Consider the following 17,641-nt stretch of genomic DNA (forward strand, 5'->3'; position numbering starts at 1 on the left):
TGGATGGATAAAGAGATGGATGGATGGATGGATGGATGGATGGATGGATGGATGGATGGATGGATGGATGAATGGATGGATGTTGGGGGGGTGGATAACGGTACATGTATTCGTCCCGAGGATGGATGGATAGATAGATAGATAGATAGATAGATAGATAGATAGATAGATAGATAGATAGATAGATAGATAGATAGATAGATAGATAGATAGATAGATAGATAGATAGATAGATAGATAGATAGATAGATAGATAGATAGAGTGGGACAATGTTAGTGTAATCTCTGTTCTAGAGCTGACAATGTGAAACTGCATCTGTTTCACTGATGACCTTTCCCAAAATTTCTGTGAGCATGTGATTTTTTTTTGTTATGTGATGTTTATTTCATTTTTTCCTTTTCCTTTTTTTTTTCTCCATGAAATGCCAATCTCAGCATATGAGGCTTTTTAAGGTTTGGGTTATTTGCTTGAATTGGATTTGCATGAGTTATCGCATGTTGTTTTTAGTCTTGAGGTTTAAATCTGGTGCTTTTAATTCAATGTAGTGAAGCAGACTGAGAAATAAACAACCCGTCCGGGTCTCAGGAGGGATTACATTCTCATATCATTTGATAGTCTGGATCACAGAGGTGTAGAGGGAGATAAATGACCTCTTAGGTTTCAGCTTTTCAATTTCCTTCCTGTGCTGCCCTTCCTGCAACTGCAACTGACCACACATTTTCTGTCTGGATTGAAGCCGGGGGCAGTTAGAAAAGAGTCATCCTCAGAACTGCAACAAGGTTTCTGGGTTTTGGGTTTATATTAGGGATGTAAAGGTACATATATTTCTACAAACACATCCTGTGCTGAATGAATAGTGTTGTTTTAAGCACTGCACATGCAGAATTTCTCTGTGGAACGTGAGTTTCGCCAATAGGATGGGACAATATGGTTTATATTGATATGCTTTGTTTGTTATGTGATGTGTTTTAAACAGTTGTTTTTAGATCCATCTTCTCATTTTCAAAGAGAAAATCAGTGTTCAGTCAGCATACGTGGACAAAAATATATGTATTTGCATATAATGTATGGAAAATTGTGTCAAAATATATATATATTTTTTTTTTATGGAGTTGAGTCAGAATCACCTAAAATTAGTAAAAGAGCAAATTTTTGCGACGTTGTTTAACTCTTGAAAAGAAGTTGTAAGACAGATTTTCTTTTTTTTCCAGCTATGGATGTACGGAAACAACACAAACAACAGCGATGTTACTTTGATCTGTGATTTTCTTTATCATTGCCTGCTGGCAGCAAACGAAAGAGCCAAACTGTGTGTTTTGCATGGATAACATTAAAACGGCCCCTCTTGGCTCACCTCTCATCCAGCATCTCTACTTACAAAATCCTGTCAATCATTCGCTTTCATGCCTTTGTAGGTTTGTTTTTTGTTCTGGGAACCTAAATTATAAAAAAAATATCCCATAAGTAATAAAGTAGATATTTTATACATTGAAGTATGAGTAATACCTATGGCTATTGAATTGAAACCAATATCATAATGCATTTGCTGTTCCGCCAGTGGAAAACCCAGGATGCCCAGCTTCTCAGAGTCACATTTATGCATGGAGGGCTCTCAGTTTCAGTAACTGACAGTCTTAATGGTGCAAATCAACTTTCCATAGAGTTATTGTCTGCCAGATCAAACTAATCACACCTACTCTAAACGTAGTGCTTCAGACTCTCGGCTTAGTTCATGAGGTGCAATAGTTCAAGTGTTTCATTAATGTGGGATGTAGTTCTGTTCTTAGGATGAGTGTATGAAGAAAAGTCACATTAGCTTTGTGATTCTTGCTATAGTTACACCAGTAACAGATCTCAGTTGAATTCCTTTACTATGTCAACAGCCTTGAACAAGGTTGAGCTGATGTAATTTTCCTGCAGCTATAGTGTAATTAATCAGATGTCATTTAACACAGGATAGTCTAAATTAAACATAAATTTATCCTTATTAAAGTTACAAAAGTTATTCAGTCAAGAGCAGTGAGTGATTTTGTCTTTGTTGTTTGATTAACATTAACGGCTGCAGCAGATTTATTAGGCTGCTGTCACTTTAAGAGCTGCGTGGATCCAATATACTGAAACACATGCATTTCTTTCTCAATTGTTTATGTTCACTTAAGACATAACCGACTATGTTAATTAGGATACTCCTCAAGATAGGCGAATAGGTGAATTTGTCTGTTCAAGCGCAAGAAGACGTGAAAGAGAGATCAATTCAGTATTCGCGTGCTGTCTGAGATACAGCTTTCTGGGTAACAAATTGAGTTCCCTTTCGCTTCTTCTTGCGTTTGAATATTTAAAAGGGAAAGACTTATATTTTCGTGAGGATGCAGCACTGGCCCGTCAACTGTCCCGAGCGTCATTCACTCTAAAACATCTTGGGTTATTTTTTCTATCCGAGTCCTGGGTTGAGCCTTTTTGGTCATTTTTTGGGTTATTTTTCCAGTGTTTGAGTAGTTTTGTGTTACCCAGCTCCTGGGTCAGACTTAACAACCCGGTGTTTGGGTAGTTTTTGTGTTACCCAGATTCTGGGTCAGACGTAACAACCCGGTGTTTGGGTAGTTTTTGTGTTTCTCAGCTCCTGGGTCAGACGTAACAACCCAGTGTTTGGGTAGTTTTGTGTTACCCAGCTCCTGGGTCAGACTTAACAACCCGGTGTTTGGGTAGTTTTTGTGTTACCCAGATTCTGGGTCAGACGTAACAACCCGGTGTTTGGGTAGTTTTTGTGTTTCTCAGCTCCTGGGTCAGACGTAACAACCCGGTGTTTGGGTAGTTTTTGTGTTACCCAGATTCTGGGTCAGACGTAACAACCCGGTGTTTGGGTAGTTTTTGTGTTTCTCAGATCCTGGGTCAGACGTAACAACCCAGTGTTTGGGTAGTTTTTGTGTTTCCCAGATCCTGGGTCAGACGTAACAACCCAGTGTTTGGGTAGTTTTTGTGTTTCTCAGATCCTGGGTCAGACGTAACAACCCGGTGTTTGGGTAGTTTTTGTGTTACCCAGCTCCTGGGTCAGACCTAACAACCCAGTGTTTGGGTAGTTTTTGTGTTTCTCAGATCCTGGGTCAGACGTAACAACTTTGGCGAGTGTTAATTTTAGGCCCTGGTTACAACACAGGGGTCTCCCAAAAGTGTCCCATTCTTCCATGTGAATTGTAGAACTTTGTCATATCTTATGTTCTGACTCCAGCACATTGAAGGACATCATGATCACCATCTCATTGGAAGTCTCACTCTGGCTGGCAGCAAGTTTAAGCTGTGGCCCTCTGCCTGTAAACACAGTCCCTTCCCAAACCCTGCTCTTACTGAGCTGGAGATCCACCCTCTGATCTCCTTGCACACTCACTTTTCGGGCCTTTGGGACACATACACGAAATTTCACCCATGATGAGGCCTCTAACAGCCCTGTACGAGGTTCAAACAGCACACTGCCCCTCTTCTAGGCTTTGTATGTGCATGGGAACGGATGCCACTTATTCGCTGAGGTGTTCTTCAGGATGTATTCACACAGCAAGGTGAATTCTTGCTTGGAGGATGTTTTTCCATAGAGACCAAGCTTGTAGACTCCATACTCAGGAAGGGCAATGCTGAGTGTGACTTTGCTCCCATTGTGAGTGAAGAGGACATAGTTTGAAAGACTTGCTGGTTGACTGCACTGTTCTTTAGTTAGAACAGCATGGAGATCTAGATCTTGAGGGTTCTGGAAGGTAATGTTGCAGTTTCCTTGCGGTGTATAAACCAGAGCTTCTGTATGGCTGAACCTGGAGAGACCCGCCTCCAAAGCCCTGATACCAGGACCGCAAGAACTGCTGAGACCACACGGAAAAAGCTCATTCATGTTGACAGGACCACCTGTGCAGCAAAGAAGAAAGTTGCCTGCATTCTTGAAGCTGTCTGCTGCATTCACCCAGTCCCTTACAAACACAGATAGACGGTAGTAACCACGGTACTGGCAGAGGACGTTACATGTGAGTTGATCTGGCTCAGTCTGAATGGCCAAGCATTTCTCAGCTAAAGTCTTATCCAGGTCCTTATTGCTCAATTCACATATCATAAGTGGTCTAGTAGTCTTTAAAACTAACTTAAAGCATCCAGACTCTAGAAAAATTATATCATTCCCATATTCACAAGGCTTGAGTCCTAAACTCATAGCGTCTGGTTGCAGGCACCAGGACACGTAGGGATTCTCTGGCAGCTCTTCTGAGGTTTTGGGTGTTGGACATTCCAACTGGAAGGAACAAACCCAGCTGAATGCTTTGGAAGTGTTTCCAGGTCGAGCAAAAACCCTGACCTCATATGTGCCAGACTTTGTGGGCATGAGGCGGAGCTCCATGCTGTGCCGGGTGCTTGTGAGGAGGCCGGTGGAGTTGCTCAGCTGTTGTAGTTCATTGCTGCTAGCCTGGGAAATCTGATAGGTGAAATCGACAGGCTGAGGGAAACTCATCAATACCGTCGCCTCGCTGTTCTCTGTGGCATTTAAATGGTAAAGGTGTCAGTTACTCACAGCAGTACATCAAATGATTAATCAATGACATGAAACTCATCTAGTAGATTATTCAAGAATACACTACAGATGCAAATCAAACATAGAACTCTTTTAGTTTCTGAATTAACTTTTTGTTTGGTGCTTAAAGTAATGTCATGGTCAATTGTAAATCATAATGAAGAAAAAAAAAAGCCCCAGTAAAGGGATAGTTCACCCAAAAATGAAGATTGCCCCATGATTTACTCACCCTCAAGCCATCCTAGGTGTATATGACTATCTTCTTTCAGACGAACACAATCAGAGTTATATTAATAAATGTTTTTGCTCTTCCAAGCTTTATAATGGCAGTAAATAGTAACCAAGAGTTTGAAGCCCAAAAAAGCACATCCATCCATCATGAAAGTAATCCATATGGCTCCAGGAGGTTATTAAAGGCCTTCTATCAAGTCAAGTCAGCTTTATTTATATAGCGCTTTTTACAATGCAGATTGTGTCAAAGCAGCTTTACATTGATAACTGGCAAATAATTTTGGCTGCACAGCAGCTCTTAAAGAAAATGGTGTCATTGTCCAGCTTAAATAAGTTCAGTATTGATTCATTCTGTTGTAAAAATCAATAGTAAGTAATTTAGGTAATTTATCCATATATCAGCACTGGAGAAAACAGTGATGTCATCGTCCAGGGGTGCATTTCCCAAAAGCATCGTTAGCCAACTAACATCGCAAGTTCCATCGTTACTTACATGGTTGAACGATTTGGTGTTTCCCGAAACCATCAATGAACATTCGCAAACTCCATCGCAAACTTGTGCGGTTGGAACGACAGCTTTCGAGCTGAAGTTAGAAGCATAGTTTCTTGTTTTTATGACATGTGGATTAATAAAAAGTTATCTTGAGCATAATAAACAAGCTGAAATTGAGTACAATGTATATCAATGTATATCTATACTTTGAATATATACAAATGTCATTTATATATTTTAGTTTGTCAAGGGATTTAAAGCACCGTTTTTGAAGAGTGTGCATGTGCTCTAGTACGTAAGAATGAGCATTTGATTTAATCTGGAAATAAAGCAAAATAACTGGGGAAAATGAGAATTAGTCCTCTAATGCCATGTCCATAATTTATAGCAGAAATTCTAGCATTAATTCGATCTCAAACGGATTCATTTAAATAAGTTATTACTTACTTACTTAAATGCACCCCAGCTTAGTTCAGTTCACATACAATGGCGTCAAGTGTCCCCAACTAAGCAAGCCAAAGGCGACAGCGGCAAGGAACCCAAACTCCAACAGGTGACATCAGGTGGCAAACAGGTGATAAAAATGGAGAAAAAAAACTTGGGAGAAACCAGGCTCAGTCAGGGGGCCAGTTCTCTCCTCTGACCAACAGCGAATAGTGCATGATTATGATTCAGGCAGCGTTGCAAGTCTGATTGGGATCGCAACAGTCAAAATATTTAATCCAGTTCCATGTAGTTGAAGACCGTATTCATCACGCTGTTATGGGATGGTTTGTAACCAATGATTTATAACTTTATGGACTATAATCTCGAGCTTCAGGTAACGTCTGTTCGTGTGTTCACGAGAGAGTCGAGTTTCAGAGTATGATGTAGGAGTATTGTAAGCTTTGATGCCTCTCATGATTCAAACAAATAGAGCTCAAGCTCCTCCCACATTTCTCTTTAAAAATTCTCATTTTAGACTTCTAAATCGTGACCAGTGTTTTGCTTTGCTCTGTGCTTCCGTGTTCGTCAATACGTTTTGAGTTGGGTCAGAGGTCACTCCTCCGCCAGAACTAGACTCGCATATGACCGTTACTGGAAGCCAGTTATTATAGTTTATAAAGTTATAAATATGGATATTTTTCTAACAAAAATGCATCGCTTCGCTTCAGAAGGCCTTTATTAACCCCCCTGGAGCCGTATGGATTACTGTTATGATGGATGAATGCGCTTTTTTGGGCTTCAAAATCTTGGTTACCATTCACTCCCATTATCAAGCTTGGAAGAGCCAGAATATTTATTAATATAACTCTGATTGTGTTCGTCTGAAAGAAGAAAGTCATATACACCAAGGATGGCTTGAGGGTGAGTAAATAATGGGATAATTTTCATTTTTGGGTTCATTTTTTTTTTTGTTTTTAAATAAATTTTGATTAAGTAGTCTGGCATAATCATTATTATTGTTTGTTAGGAATAAAATACAAAACTGCCAAATTTATGCAGTACAACCAAAATGCAAAAAACTAAAAATTCAGGTGTTTCTTCAGGTTGTAAAATGTTGTGTGGTTGGGCAGAAAAACATAATGATATTTATGAATTCATATTTCATGATATTTGTTTAAAAATTATATCATTATTTATAATTTACATTAAATTCTTTAATTACTATTTAGTCCTTAAAGTTTTAACATTTCTCAGAAATTTAGAGTTCCTTTCTAAGAACTTGAAATGAGTCGCCTGTAACTATCAGGAAGTGTTTTGGGTGAATGAGGGTTAAGTTCAGCCTGTAGAACTCAGAAGTTTTCAGCAGCCTCTTCTCAAACTCTTCAAGCTCAATGGGGCTCTCCAAGAGCTGCCACTCCTCCTCATCAGGATAGTGAGAGTTAATGAAGTTCAGGGTCCGTCAGGAAATAAAACTCCTCATATCTGAAATTGGATTTCTGTTTTAGACATGCAGCATTGTCATGATCACAGCATGCAGTTATGTGTATATAACTGTGCATCTGAAATTAATATATAATATGTAAAAATCCTCACCTCTTTATGAATGCTCTGTTGTCCAGGTCCACTCTTCTAGTGCCCACGCAGGCATCCCGCAAGTACCAGTATCCGTCCAGAAACACTGCATTCCACATGTGGCTGGATTTAGTGTTCTGGTAACTCTGACCCTGCCGGTAACCAATGCCTTTACCATGACCCGACACCTCTCTGCACTCAATACCAGCTTCCCTGAACAGATTAGACCATCATTCAAATTCAGTGTGGCAAGTTGTTGCAGTACAGGCTGCATGCAAAAAATGTGTGTATTAGTCCGAAACCTCAACACTGGACATCACAATTTTATTGAACAAAAATATTTTCTTCTTCTTTAGGGGTATTGGTCATTACCACTGCCACTCTTTTTGAATATTTTGTTTAATTATTGATCTAATTTAGTTTTTTCAAATACTTTAAACTCAAAATGGTTGATTATTTTACCAACTGATCTGCTATTTAATCCTTTAACTCCTGTGTAAGCCAGTACCCAACAACATTTTACATCTGTTTTCATATTTTATAGAGATTTTCTTCTCTCTTATACTGTATATATATATATATATATATATATATATATATATATATATATATATATATATATATATATAAGTGAATATAGCCTATGTCTTCTCTAATGGATTGATATGCTGGCATAGATTCGGAACAGATAGCTAATTACTCTAGCTGGTCTAACATCTTCAATCAATGCAATCCATGAATGCACAACAACATTTTAGCGCATAGATGGAGAAAACATAAACCTTACAAGCATCACAATGACACTTTCATATGCATGTGCGAAAACCTTCTTGTGCATATGCAAAAGTCTTGAAATATTAAAAATGTCACTTTAGGGGCTCTGTAGCAAACAAATGATGCTGGAACAATTAATGTTATGAGTTTTAAGTGTTTTGTTTTTTCAGATTTACTTTACAGTTCACACAAGTTCATACAGTTGTCAATCAGAATAACCGCAGGTGTGTGGTTCATCACATAATATGAAAATGATCTATTATCTTTTTTTTAAACAGTATATGTCTTGTTTTATATTGTATAATCTAAATGTGTGAAATGTTTTGATGGAAGAATGTACTGTCTGTCTTGCGATTTGGTTTGATAATTTGTTATCTAACACTATAACATTCATAACTTTTTAAGTGTAGAGTGTCAAAACAGTTCTGTATACCTCCATTTATATTAATTTCTAAATTGCTTACCTGCACATCTCTAAACAGACACCGGAGTAACCAGAGCACACACCTCGTCCGGTCAAAATGACCAACTCAGGTGAGCAAACCTTCTCAGTGAGGCCCAGATATCCTTCCACATCATACTCTACAGGTAACAGACAAAACAGCATCTCCTAACAATAACTTAGTGTTATCGGAGCAGATCAGATTCAAGTTCTGCCACTGAAACATTCAGAATTAGTTTTTTTCATACATCAGCTAATGGTACAATCTTAAAAATGCTGGGTTAAAAACAACCCAAGTTGGGTTGAAAATGGACAAACCCAGCAACTGGGTCGTTTTAAAGGGTTAGTTCACCCAAAAATGAAAATTCTGTCATTAATTACTCACCCTCATGTCAGTTTCAAACCCGTAAGACCTTTGTACAACACAAATTAAGATATTTTTGATGAAATCCGATGGCTCAGTGAGGCCTGCATTGACAGAAAGCTACTAAAGACATATTTAAATCAGTTCATGTGACTACAGTGGTTCAACCTTAATGTTAGCGACGAGAATACTTTTTGTGCGCCAAAAAAACAAATGACTTTATTCAGCAATATCTAGTGATGGGCGATTTCAAAACACTGCTTCATGAAGCTTTTTTTTTTAATCAGTGGTTCGGAGCGCGTATCAAACTACCAAAGTCACGTGAACTATTGAAATTTTGAAACGTTTCGAAACACTTATGACGTAACGAAGCCTCGTTTACTGAAATCACGTGACTTTGGCAAATTGATACACACTCCGAACCACTGATTCGAAACAAAAGATTCGAAAAACCATCAGATTTGATCAAAAAATATCTTACCCTGGCCAGTGAATGGGTTGTTTTAACCCAGAAGTTGGGTTAAATGTTTGTCCAACATGCTGGGTAGTTTTATGTTTAAAAATTACTATATTGCTTACTTAAAATGAACCCAAAATATGTTGGAAATTAATGTTTATTAATATGTTTAATAAATGGACATGCATTAATGAGTTTAATGAATAACAATGAAACCATAAAAAAATATATTAAATTGATTATTTTTATTATTATTGTTGCCTCTAGTAATTAATTTCCAACCTATTTTGGGTTCATTTTAAGCCAGACATATAGTAATTTTTAAGCAATAATTGAGTTAAATAAAACTATCCATCAGTTTGGGCAAACACTTAACCCAACTGCTGGGTTTGTCCATTTTCAACCCAACTTGGGTTGTTTTTAACCCAGCATCATTTTAGGGCATTGTTCCAACACACGTCTTACTCTCTGTTTCTTTATTACAATAATGATTCTTATTCAGTGATTCAATCATTATTATTTTAAGGCAGATGATTCTTATAAGATAAGCAGAATAGGACATCATAAACAGAAATGTCCAATACTGGTCCAATAATTTAGAGTCTACACTCTAAAAGAATGCTGGGTTAAAAATAACCCAAGTTGGGTTGAAAATGGACAAACCCAGTGATTGGGTTGTTTTGACCCAGTGATTGGGTTAAATGTTTGCCCGACCTGCTGGGTTGTTTTATTTAACCCAAATATTGTTCAAAATTACTGTATTGCTCGCTTAAAATGAACCCAAATTATGTTGGAAATTATTCATGTTTAATAAATTAACATTTATTAATAAGTTGAAAAATGTATTAATAAGTTTAATCAATTGAATAATAATCAAACAATAAACATTTATTAAATTGCTTATCAATAAATGTTCACCTTTTTATTATTATTGTTGCCTCTAGTAATTATGTGTCTGATTTTTAATTTCCAACATATTTTGGGTTCATTTTAATTCAGCCATATAGTGATTTTTAAACAATAGTTGAGTTAAATAAAACTACCAGCACGTTGGGCAAACATTTAACCCAACTGCTGGGTTAAAAATAACCCAATCGCTGAGTTTGTCCATTTTCAACCCAAAATGGGTTGTTTTTAACCCAGCATTTTTTAGAGTGTAAATAGTGAATTAAATCCTGCTATGGTGTTTCAGCATCACAGCTCAATTTATATCAAGCTTTTATTGTTTAGAGGAAAAGGACAATTAAATCAATCAAAAAAAGCAAACTGTTGCAAGCAGATGTGGAAAATTCCCTTGAGTATGTGCGTATGAAAGAAAGACTGATACTGACCAATGTTGTGGCAAAGCCAGATCCAGATGGCACGCAGTTTGTCTAAATCACCCATTGCCCCCTCTGTGATTGTCTGGGTGATTGCTTGCACCGAAAAGATCCGCTTGATTCTAAGCTGCAAATTACAAATCCAAATAAACGCATATCAAACTAATCTCAAAAGACTTCTGATCTCTCTCACCTCTCTTCCAGTATTGATTGCATGTGCGTCAAACTTGCGGAAGACCTCCGGGTCCTTTTGAAGTTTTCTTAGTTTTCCTGAGGCAGTGGTTGACGTCTTCCTCGAATCTTCCTCTTTCATCACTGTGCTCTTCACTAATCTATGAGTAAAGTTTTTTTTACTTTCCTCAGACAGTTGGCGTTTAGCCAGTGACCTCTGTTCATCTCTATCCATCATTTCCCATTTTTCAAACACAGAGCTCCTGATTGGCTCTTTTGCATTGACCGATTGAGGTCCTGCTGTCATTCTACCTGTTTTGCCATCAGTGATTGATGACCCACCAATCTTTAACTTCCACTCTTTATGCAGAACTACACTGACAGCATCTTCCTTTGGGATATCTTCAGTCTGTTCTTGTTTAGATTGAGTCGTCTTCACAGCTTCCTTGCAATTGTGTTTGCTTTGTTGCTCATGTCCCAGGGTCAGCCGTGAGGTCAGAGTGTAAACAGGGGCCTCCCCTGATGCCTCGGAGATGCTGTTGTTCATTTTGTAGCTGTGAAGGTCACTGGTGTCAGTGTAGAGGTGATCAAAGCCTTTCAACACCAGACACGTGTAGGATGCCAGTAACCTCTTCCCTTCACGTCCTTCTCTGTTTGTGCTCTTGTACTCCAGACATGAATGATGATACAAACTGTGAGGCTTGTTGAGCAGAGGTGAGCTTTTACTTTTCTAAGCAAGTAGACTTACTATTTTCATCTGGTGGATGATAAATCAAATAAGCTTGCACTGAAAGATTGACTGAACCATGTCTAAAGAATATAATAAAGGGCTCTTGGGTACATTGTAGAACAAATGTCAAAGTATCATCGTTATGTTAGCCATAACTTATAAATTGAAAAACACCATTATAAAATCTCGAAGGAACCAGTGGTGAATTCGATTTCTGGGTTCTGGCACCACTCTGTAAATGCAGTGCTGTTTTGTGTATAGGGGTAACCACTGTATTTCTACTTTTCCATAAGTGGCACTTACTGTCAGAGAGTGAGTTTGGATTTTTATTAAGCTCATTTTTGCTCAGATTAATCATATACATTGCCCTCCAAAAGTTTGGAAACGCCCTAGAAAAGGGTTTGTTTTTGGACAATATTGGCATGAATCCTTTTTCATTTGTGATAATTTTGCACTGATAAGGAACAACACAAACTATGAAAACATATTTTATTGCATAAACAGTTTATACATAGAAAAAACTTAAATTTTCGATTCCTCAAAATATCCAGCATTAGCAGATATCTGACCTAAACTGGGTTCTGATTGGTTCGTTGTATTCTAAACTTAATTGTCAATCAATTGTTGAAGCTATTAAGGTGTGCTGACCCAAATATCTTTTACAAACCTGGGCCAAGTTTAAACCAGTAACCAGCATCACAGCTGGGGCATGTCTGATTTTGACATGTATATATTGCCAGTATTATGTAATCAAAATGAAAATTATTATTGCTGGTCTTCAATGATAATGTCAAGTTACTGTAATGTATTTGCACCAAAAAATGATAAGGATTTATGCTGATATCGTCCAAAACCACACTTTGCCTGGGGTGTTTCCAAACTTTTGGAGGGCAGTGTATAACATACATAATCATTTATTAGGCTGAAATGTGAGGTTTGAGATGTATCATTTTATAAAACTTCATATTGTTGAGGATTTTACATTAAGTGTTCATGTCTAATCCTGAGCAGTAAGTTTTACGGTGGCATTTGGAAATGGAACAGTTCTGTAATAATTGAATCTCAGTCAAGAAACCAAAGAAAAAAGAGAGAGTTTGCAGCGAAACCCTATTGCAATTGCTTAAAATCAAATTATTTTAAAACAAAAGGGTCAATAGTCCAACTAAAGCAAATGCAGAGTTCACAGGTGCGAATTTACATCTTAATTTTTGAATAGGCAAGCATTCACATATTCTGCATACAAAGATCATATATGTGAAATTATATCAAGTGCAATTACAATAAATCCCTAATCCCTATTGTGACAAACCCATGTTCTTGTCCCTACATATATACCTGACAGGTGCTCTCAGACATGTGTGCAATTACACTCCACTTACAGTACTGTGGTAATCAAGTCTTTCTGAAGGCACTTTGATAGCTCCATCTCACTCAGTGTGTAATGAATAAATGCACTCCTTACAGGTATGGCAATTACTGGACTAGCGGAAGAGATCTGGGTATAGTGTGCACCCAGAATAGTATATCTTTCATGTATTTAAAGTGACATAAATCGATTTTAGCTACTACTAGAAAAAAAAAAAATCTAATATTTAAGAGAACGTATTTCTGAGCATACATAATTATTTTTTTCTAGAAATCGGAGAAAGAGAGTCATGCACATTTAAAGTAGTCAGAAGTCAAAGTCACCCTTCCACCCGTGTTCTTTAATGCAACTAAACCCGAAGCATGAGGTGAAACGTCCAAGAGAAATACAGATGGCTGATGAATTGAATATCAATGATATTAGAGTTTTTTGAAAGTCAGAAAACCTCTTGAAGATCAGACTGTTATTGCATTGTCACACTCACTGGGGTAAGTTAATGGAACATACCGTTAAATAACTCATTACAGGCTTTTCATTTAAATTTAAATGGTAAAATGTTTATGAAACACAAAACAAGTCACTTTGCAACAGTGAATACATTGAACGCTCAAACCTACATACCTTGTGTCCAGTGCATTCGAATGATTTGTAATGATGGCTTTGTGTGCTGTTGTGTTCTCTTCTAAAGTGCTGGACTGTTAAATACACGATACTCTGGATGTGTAGCACTGGCAGAATGAGGGGATGACAGACCTAAAATTACTTGTTGAACACTACAGCACCTTCTGCCAACCACTGGCCCTTATGGGTCACCCACCAGAAGACCGAAGGGGCCACGAGCGGCAGAATGGTTATAGAAATGTTAGAAACATTATGCATTCAACAAATGCTTTTATCCAACTTACATTGCATTCAAGGCAATGTAAATCTACACATTTTAATCGTTTTTTGCTTCCCCTGGGAATCAAACCTATGACCTTGCCATTGCCATACAATTTGTCACAAATCTAGTAATATCTGTGACACTGATCAGCTCCTGGCCAGATTGTTCTTACTTTCATTGAAGCACAAGCTGCATCATTTTCAAATCATGCTGGAGAGGAAGATTATCAGGTTTCACACGCACCTGTGGAGTTCATGCAGCTCTTGTGCATCTGTCATTATAGCAGAAGAGAGAAACCAAAGACATTCTGTTTTTTTTTTTTTTTTTTTCAATTATAATTTCCATGCAGTCACCACAAAATCAAAATTTAAAAATTGTTGTTTTTATGGAATATTGCAATATCGTTATACTGCACATCATTATGCCCTCGTAATCTTTAATCACTTCTCTGATGAGGTGTTTACTGTGACAACCTGAAAAGACACAGCTTCCATTTCATACTGACATTAATTTAATGCTAATAACAATTTTTTAATTTAAAATTGTGTATTAAATTTGAAAAAGTCTTAGTACAATGTTAATGACTGCTCACCATTTTCTCCTGGATGTATACGAACATCAGAAAATCAGAAAAATCAAAACAACCCAAGTTGGGTTGAAAATGGACAAACCCAGCCATTGGAGGTTATTTTAACCCAGCATTTGGGTTTAATGTTTGCCTAACGTGTTGGGCAGTTTTATTTAGCTCAACTATTGTTTAGAAAAATACTGTATTGTTTGCTTAAAACCCAAAATATGTTGGAAATCAACATTTATTAATATGCTAAATGAATAATATTTAAGCAATAAACATTTATTAAATTGCTTGCTCACCTTTTGATTATTATTGTTTCCTCTACACTCTAAAAACTGCTGGGTTAAATATGGACAAAACCAGGGATTGGGTTGTTTTCACCCAGCCATTTTTTTCAACCAATTTTGGATTTATTTATTTTTTGCCAGCAATATAGTAATATAGTAAAAGGCATGTTTTTGCTCACCCCCAAATAAGGGCAAATTTGTGGAGTATTTTAAGCTGAAACTCGACCAGACCAGAGACTTATATTACATCATGTGAAAGAGGGCATAATAGGTGCCATTTAACCCAACCTGCTGGGTTTGTCCATATTTAACCCAACTTGGTTTTTTTTTAACCCAGCATTTTTTAGAGTGTAGTAATTATGTGTCTTTTTTTTTTTAAATTACAACCTATTTTGGGTTCATTTTAAGTCAGCCATATAGTCATTTTTAAACAATAGTTGAGTTAAATAAAACTGGGTTTGTCCATTTCCAACCCAACTTGGGTTGTTTTTAACCCAGCATTTTGTAGAGTATACAATCTAAAAAATGCTGGGTTAAAAATAACCCAAGTTTGGTTGAAAATGGACAAACCCAGCAATTTGGTTGTTATAACCCAGTGGTTGGGTTAAATGTTTGCCCAACGTGCTGGGTAGTTTTATTTAACTGTTGTATAAAAATGACTGTATTGCTTAATTAAAATGAACCCAAAATATGCTGAAAATTAACATTTATTAATATGTTTAATAAATGAGCATTTATTAATAAGATAATGAATAATAAACAATAAACATTTATTAAATTTCTTATTAATAAATGTACACCTTTTGATTATTATTGTTGCCTCTAGTAATTATGTGTCTGATTGTGGATTCATTTTAAGCCAGACATATAGGCATTTTTAATCAGTAGTTGGGTTAAATAAAACTACCCAGCAGGTTGGGCAAACATTTAACCCAACCACTGGGTTAAAACAACCCAATTGCTGGGTTTGTCCATTTTCAACCCAACTTGGTTTGTTTTTAACCCAGCATTTTGTAGAGTGTAACTGCTATATTATGTTGCAACTATATTTATAGTTGTAAGTTTTAGATCTACTATTGCACAGATTAAATATTCATGTTGCACAGAGAGAAATGTAAATTAGATTATATAACAGAAGGACGGCATGGCTCTCTGTTAAAATGTTAACTAATGTAACGCTGTAGCTAAGTATTTAAGATTGTCTGTTAACCTGTAGGTCCATGACTGACAGATTCACATCCTCTTCCGTCTTCACTAGAGGTGGAATGGCAGAAGTCATAGTGACCAGTTTTACAGGTAGGAGACACATACTCTGTTACACATAATCTGTTTTGTGCCAAACAGTTTCTAAAGGTTGTGAAAGTGCTGCTTTATGTTGAAGGTGTCACAAGATGTATGTTTGTTTTTGCAATTACCCCTTCAATTGGGGATAAATTACATGCAGTCTGTTCTATTTATTACAATATGCAGTAAAAATGAGCAAAACTGTTTAATAAAACATTAATGCACATTTTCATAATAATATTGTCACATCTGTTGTGGTAAGCAACATGCATGAAGAAGGCAATATCATAAATAGTCTTTAATAAACAATGGCAGCAGAATCACATCAATCACACAGCAAATCAAAGATGATAACCAACAAAACAAATGTCAGAACAGAAATGTCTAACTAAATGTGTCTTTAAATACTGTGTTAATCATTTGATACAATGCATTCATTGTGTGCATGCTTGATTATGGTACTTATATATTTTTAAAATAACTGCATGCAATTACATCTAATAATTTCTGTAATCTGTAATTACACTGTCGACACTTCTTTTAACCCACCCTTGAATCTACCCGTAGTGTTTTACAATACAACATGAATACAATAAGTACATTGTAGGGGCTACCCAAAATGTATTATTTAATGCAAATAGTTAAAAACAACCTGAGTTGTGTCGAAAATGGCCAAACCCAGCGATTGGGTTGTTTTAACCCTGTGAATGGGTGTCTTGGTATTGCTTAGCACGTTTTCAGGCCTGGTAAATATATATTATATATATGATATATGATATGTTCATGTCTCTGCTCATTTCTAATGGTTGAGTGCAGTGTATGTAAAATGAGCTTTATCTGTGCTTCTTTATTCTCAGTCACCTATTCCTAGAAATGATTGGCTTTGATGAGGAAAATGCATGCATTAACTGAACTTTGTGTTTTCATTTATCTTTTACATAGCGAGTCATCATAGCCATCTGTCTGCATTGTAAACAAGCTGGATTTATTAATTATTAATTTTTTAGTAAATCCATTCCCTTAACTTAATGTTGTCTCAAAAAACATCAAATTAATCACCTAGTGAGGTTTTCATAAAGAGTGAACTTAAACATTGAGTTTAACTTTTAATTACTGTAGGTAAAAGTACACTTAACATTTTTGATTGAAATACATTCTAGGTTTAAATTAAGTAAATTATGATGGTCTCCATGGTAAAATATAAACATCTCACTTCATGTAGCCGATGCATCTTTATTTATTCTTTTTTTTTTTTTCAAACAGAAATTCACCAAAGGGACAAATAAGCAACAGAACAACATCAATAAAGGAATGTGCCCATTAAGTTCCCATGCTTTGACCAAACACACATACAGTAATTAAATCATTCAACCGCAAGGCCTTATTGCACATTCCCCACTGCTTTATCTGTTCTTGATCATTTTAAGCTATGAAACACTGATTTTTTTTAAGCCAAAGAAGTTCAAGGAATGTAAATGATTACATAAGCTGATGATCTGAATCAGGTGTATTATGAAGATATATATATACAAAATGTAGATCCTCAGGATGGAAAACCACTGCTGTATATTATGATCACTTAATAAGTCGAGGTACAACAGCAGAGGGCACTGTTGACATTCACTAAAACAGATAAAAACACTCGTCTACAATCTGAAACACTGTAATAGGTGATTCTTTAACGTCTGGTTGATGTGTCAGGGGCTGTTTGTCATCATGACTAACAG

At 36.6% G+C, this 17,641-nt stretch overlaps 1 protein-coding gene and 1 pseudogene across 1 annotated transcript in view; one reads left to right on the plus strand and one right to left on the minus strand.

The window, feature by feature from the left end:
• Window positions 1-3,203: 3,203 nt before the first annotated feature.
• LOC137017971 (kyphoscoliosis peptidase-like) lies at window positions 3,204-14,047 on the minus strand (annotated as a pseudogene).
• Window positions 14,048-15,891: 1,844 nt separating this feature from the next.
• The window catches only part of LOC137004437 (solute carrier family 4 member 11-like), a 43,018-nt gene continuing 41,268 nt past the window's right edge, over window positions 15,892-17,641 (plus strand). Inside the window, exon 1 of the mRNA XM_067364876.1 lies at window positions 15,892-15,926. Within this exon, the coding sequence (XP_067220977.1) occupies window positions 15,896-15,926 (31 nt within the window). The 5' untranslated portion in view covers window positions 15,892-15,895. The remainder of the gene's footprint in view (window positions 15,927-17,641) is intronic.

This window comes from Chanodichthys erythropterus, chromosome 1 (assembly GCF_024489055.1).
Source record: "Chanodichthys erythropterus isolate Z2021 chromosome 1, ASM2448905v1, whole genome shotgun sequence".
Classification (NCBI taxonomy): Eukaryota; Metazoa; Chordata; class Actinopteri; order Cypriniformes; family Xenocyprididae; genus Chanodichthys; species Chanodichthys erythropterus.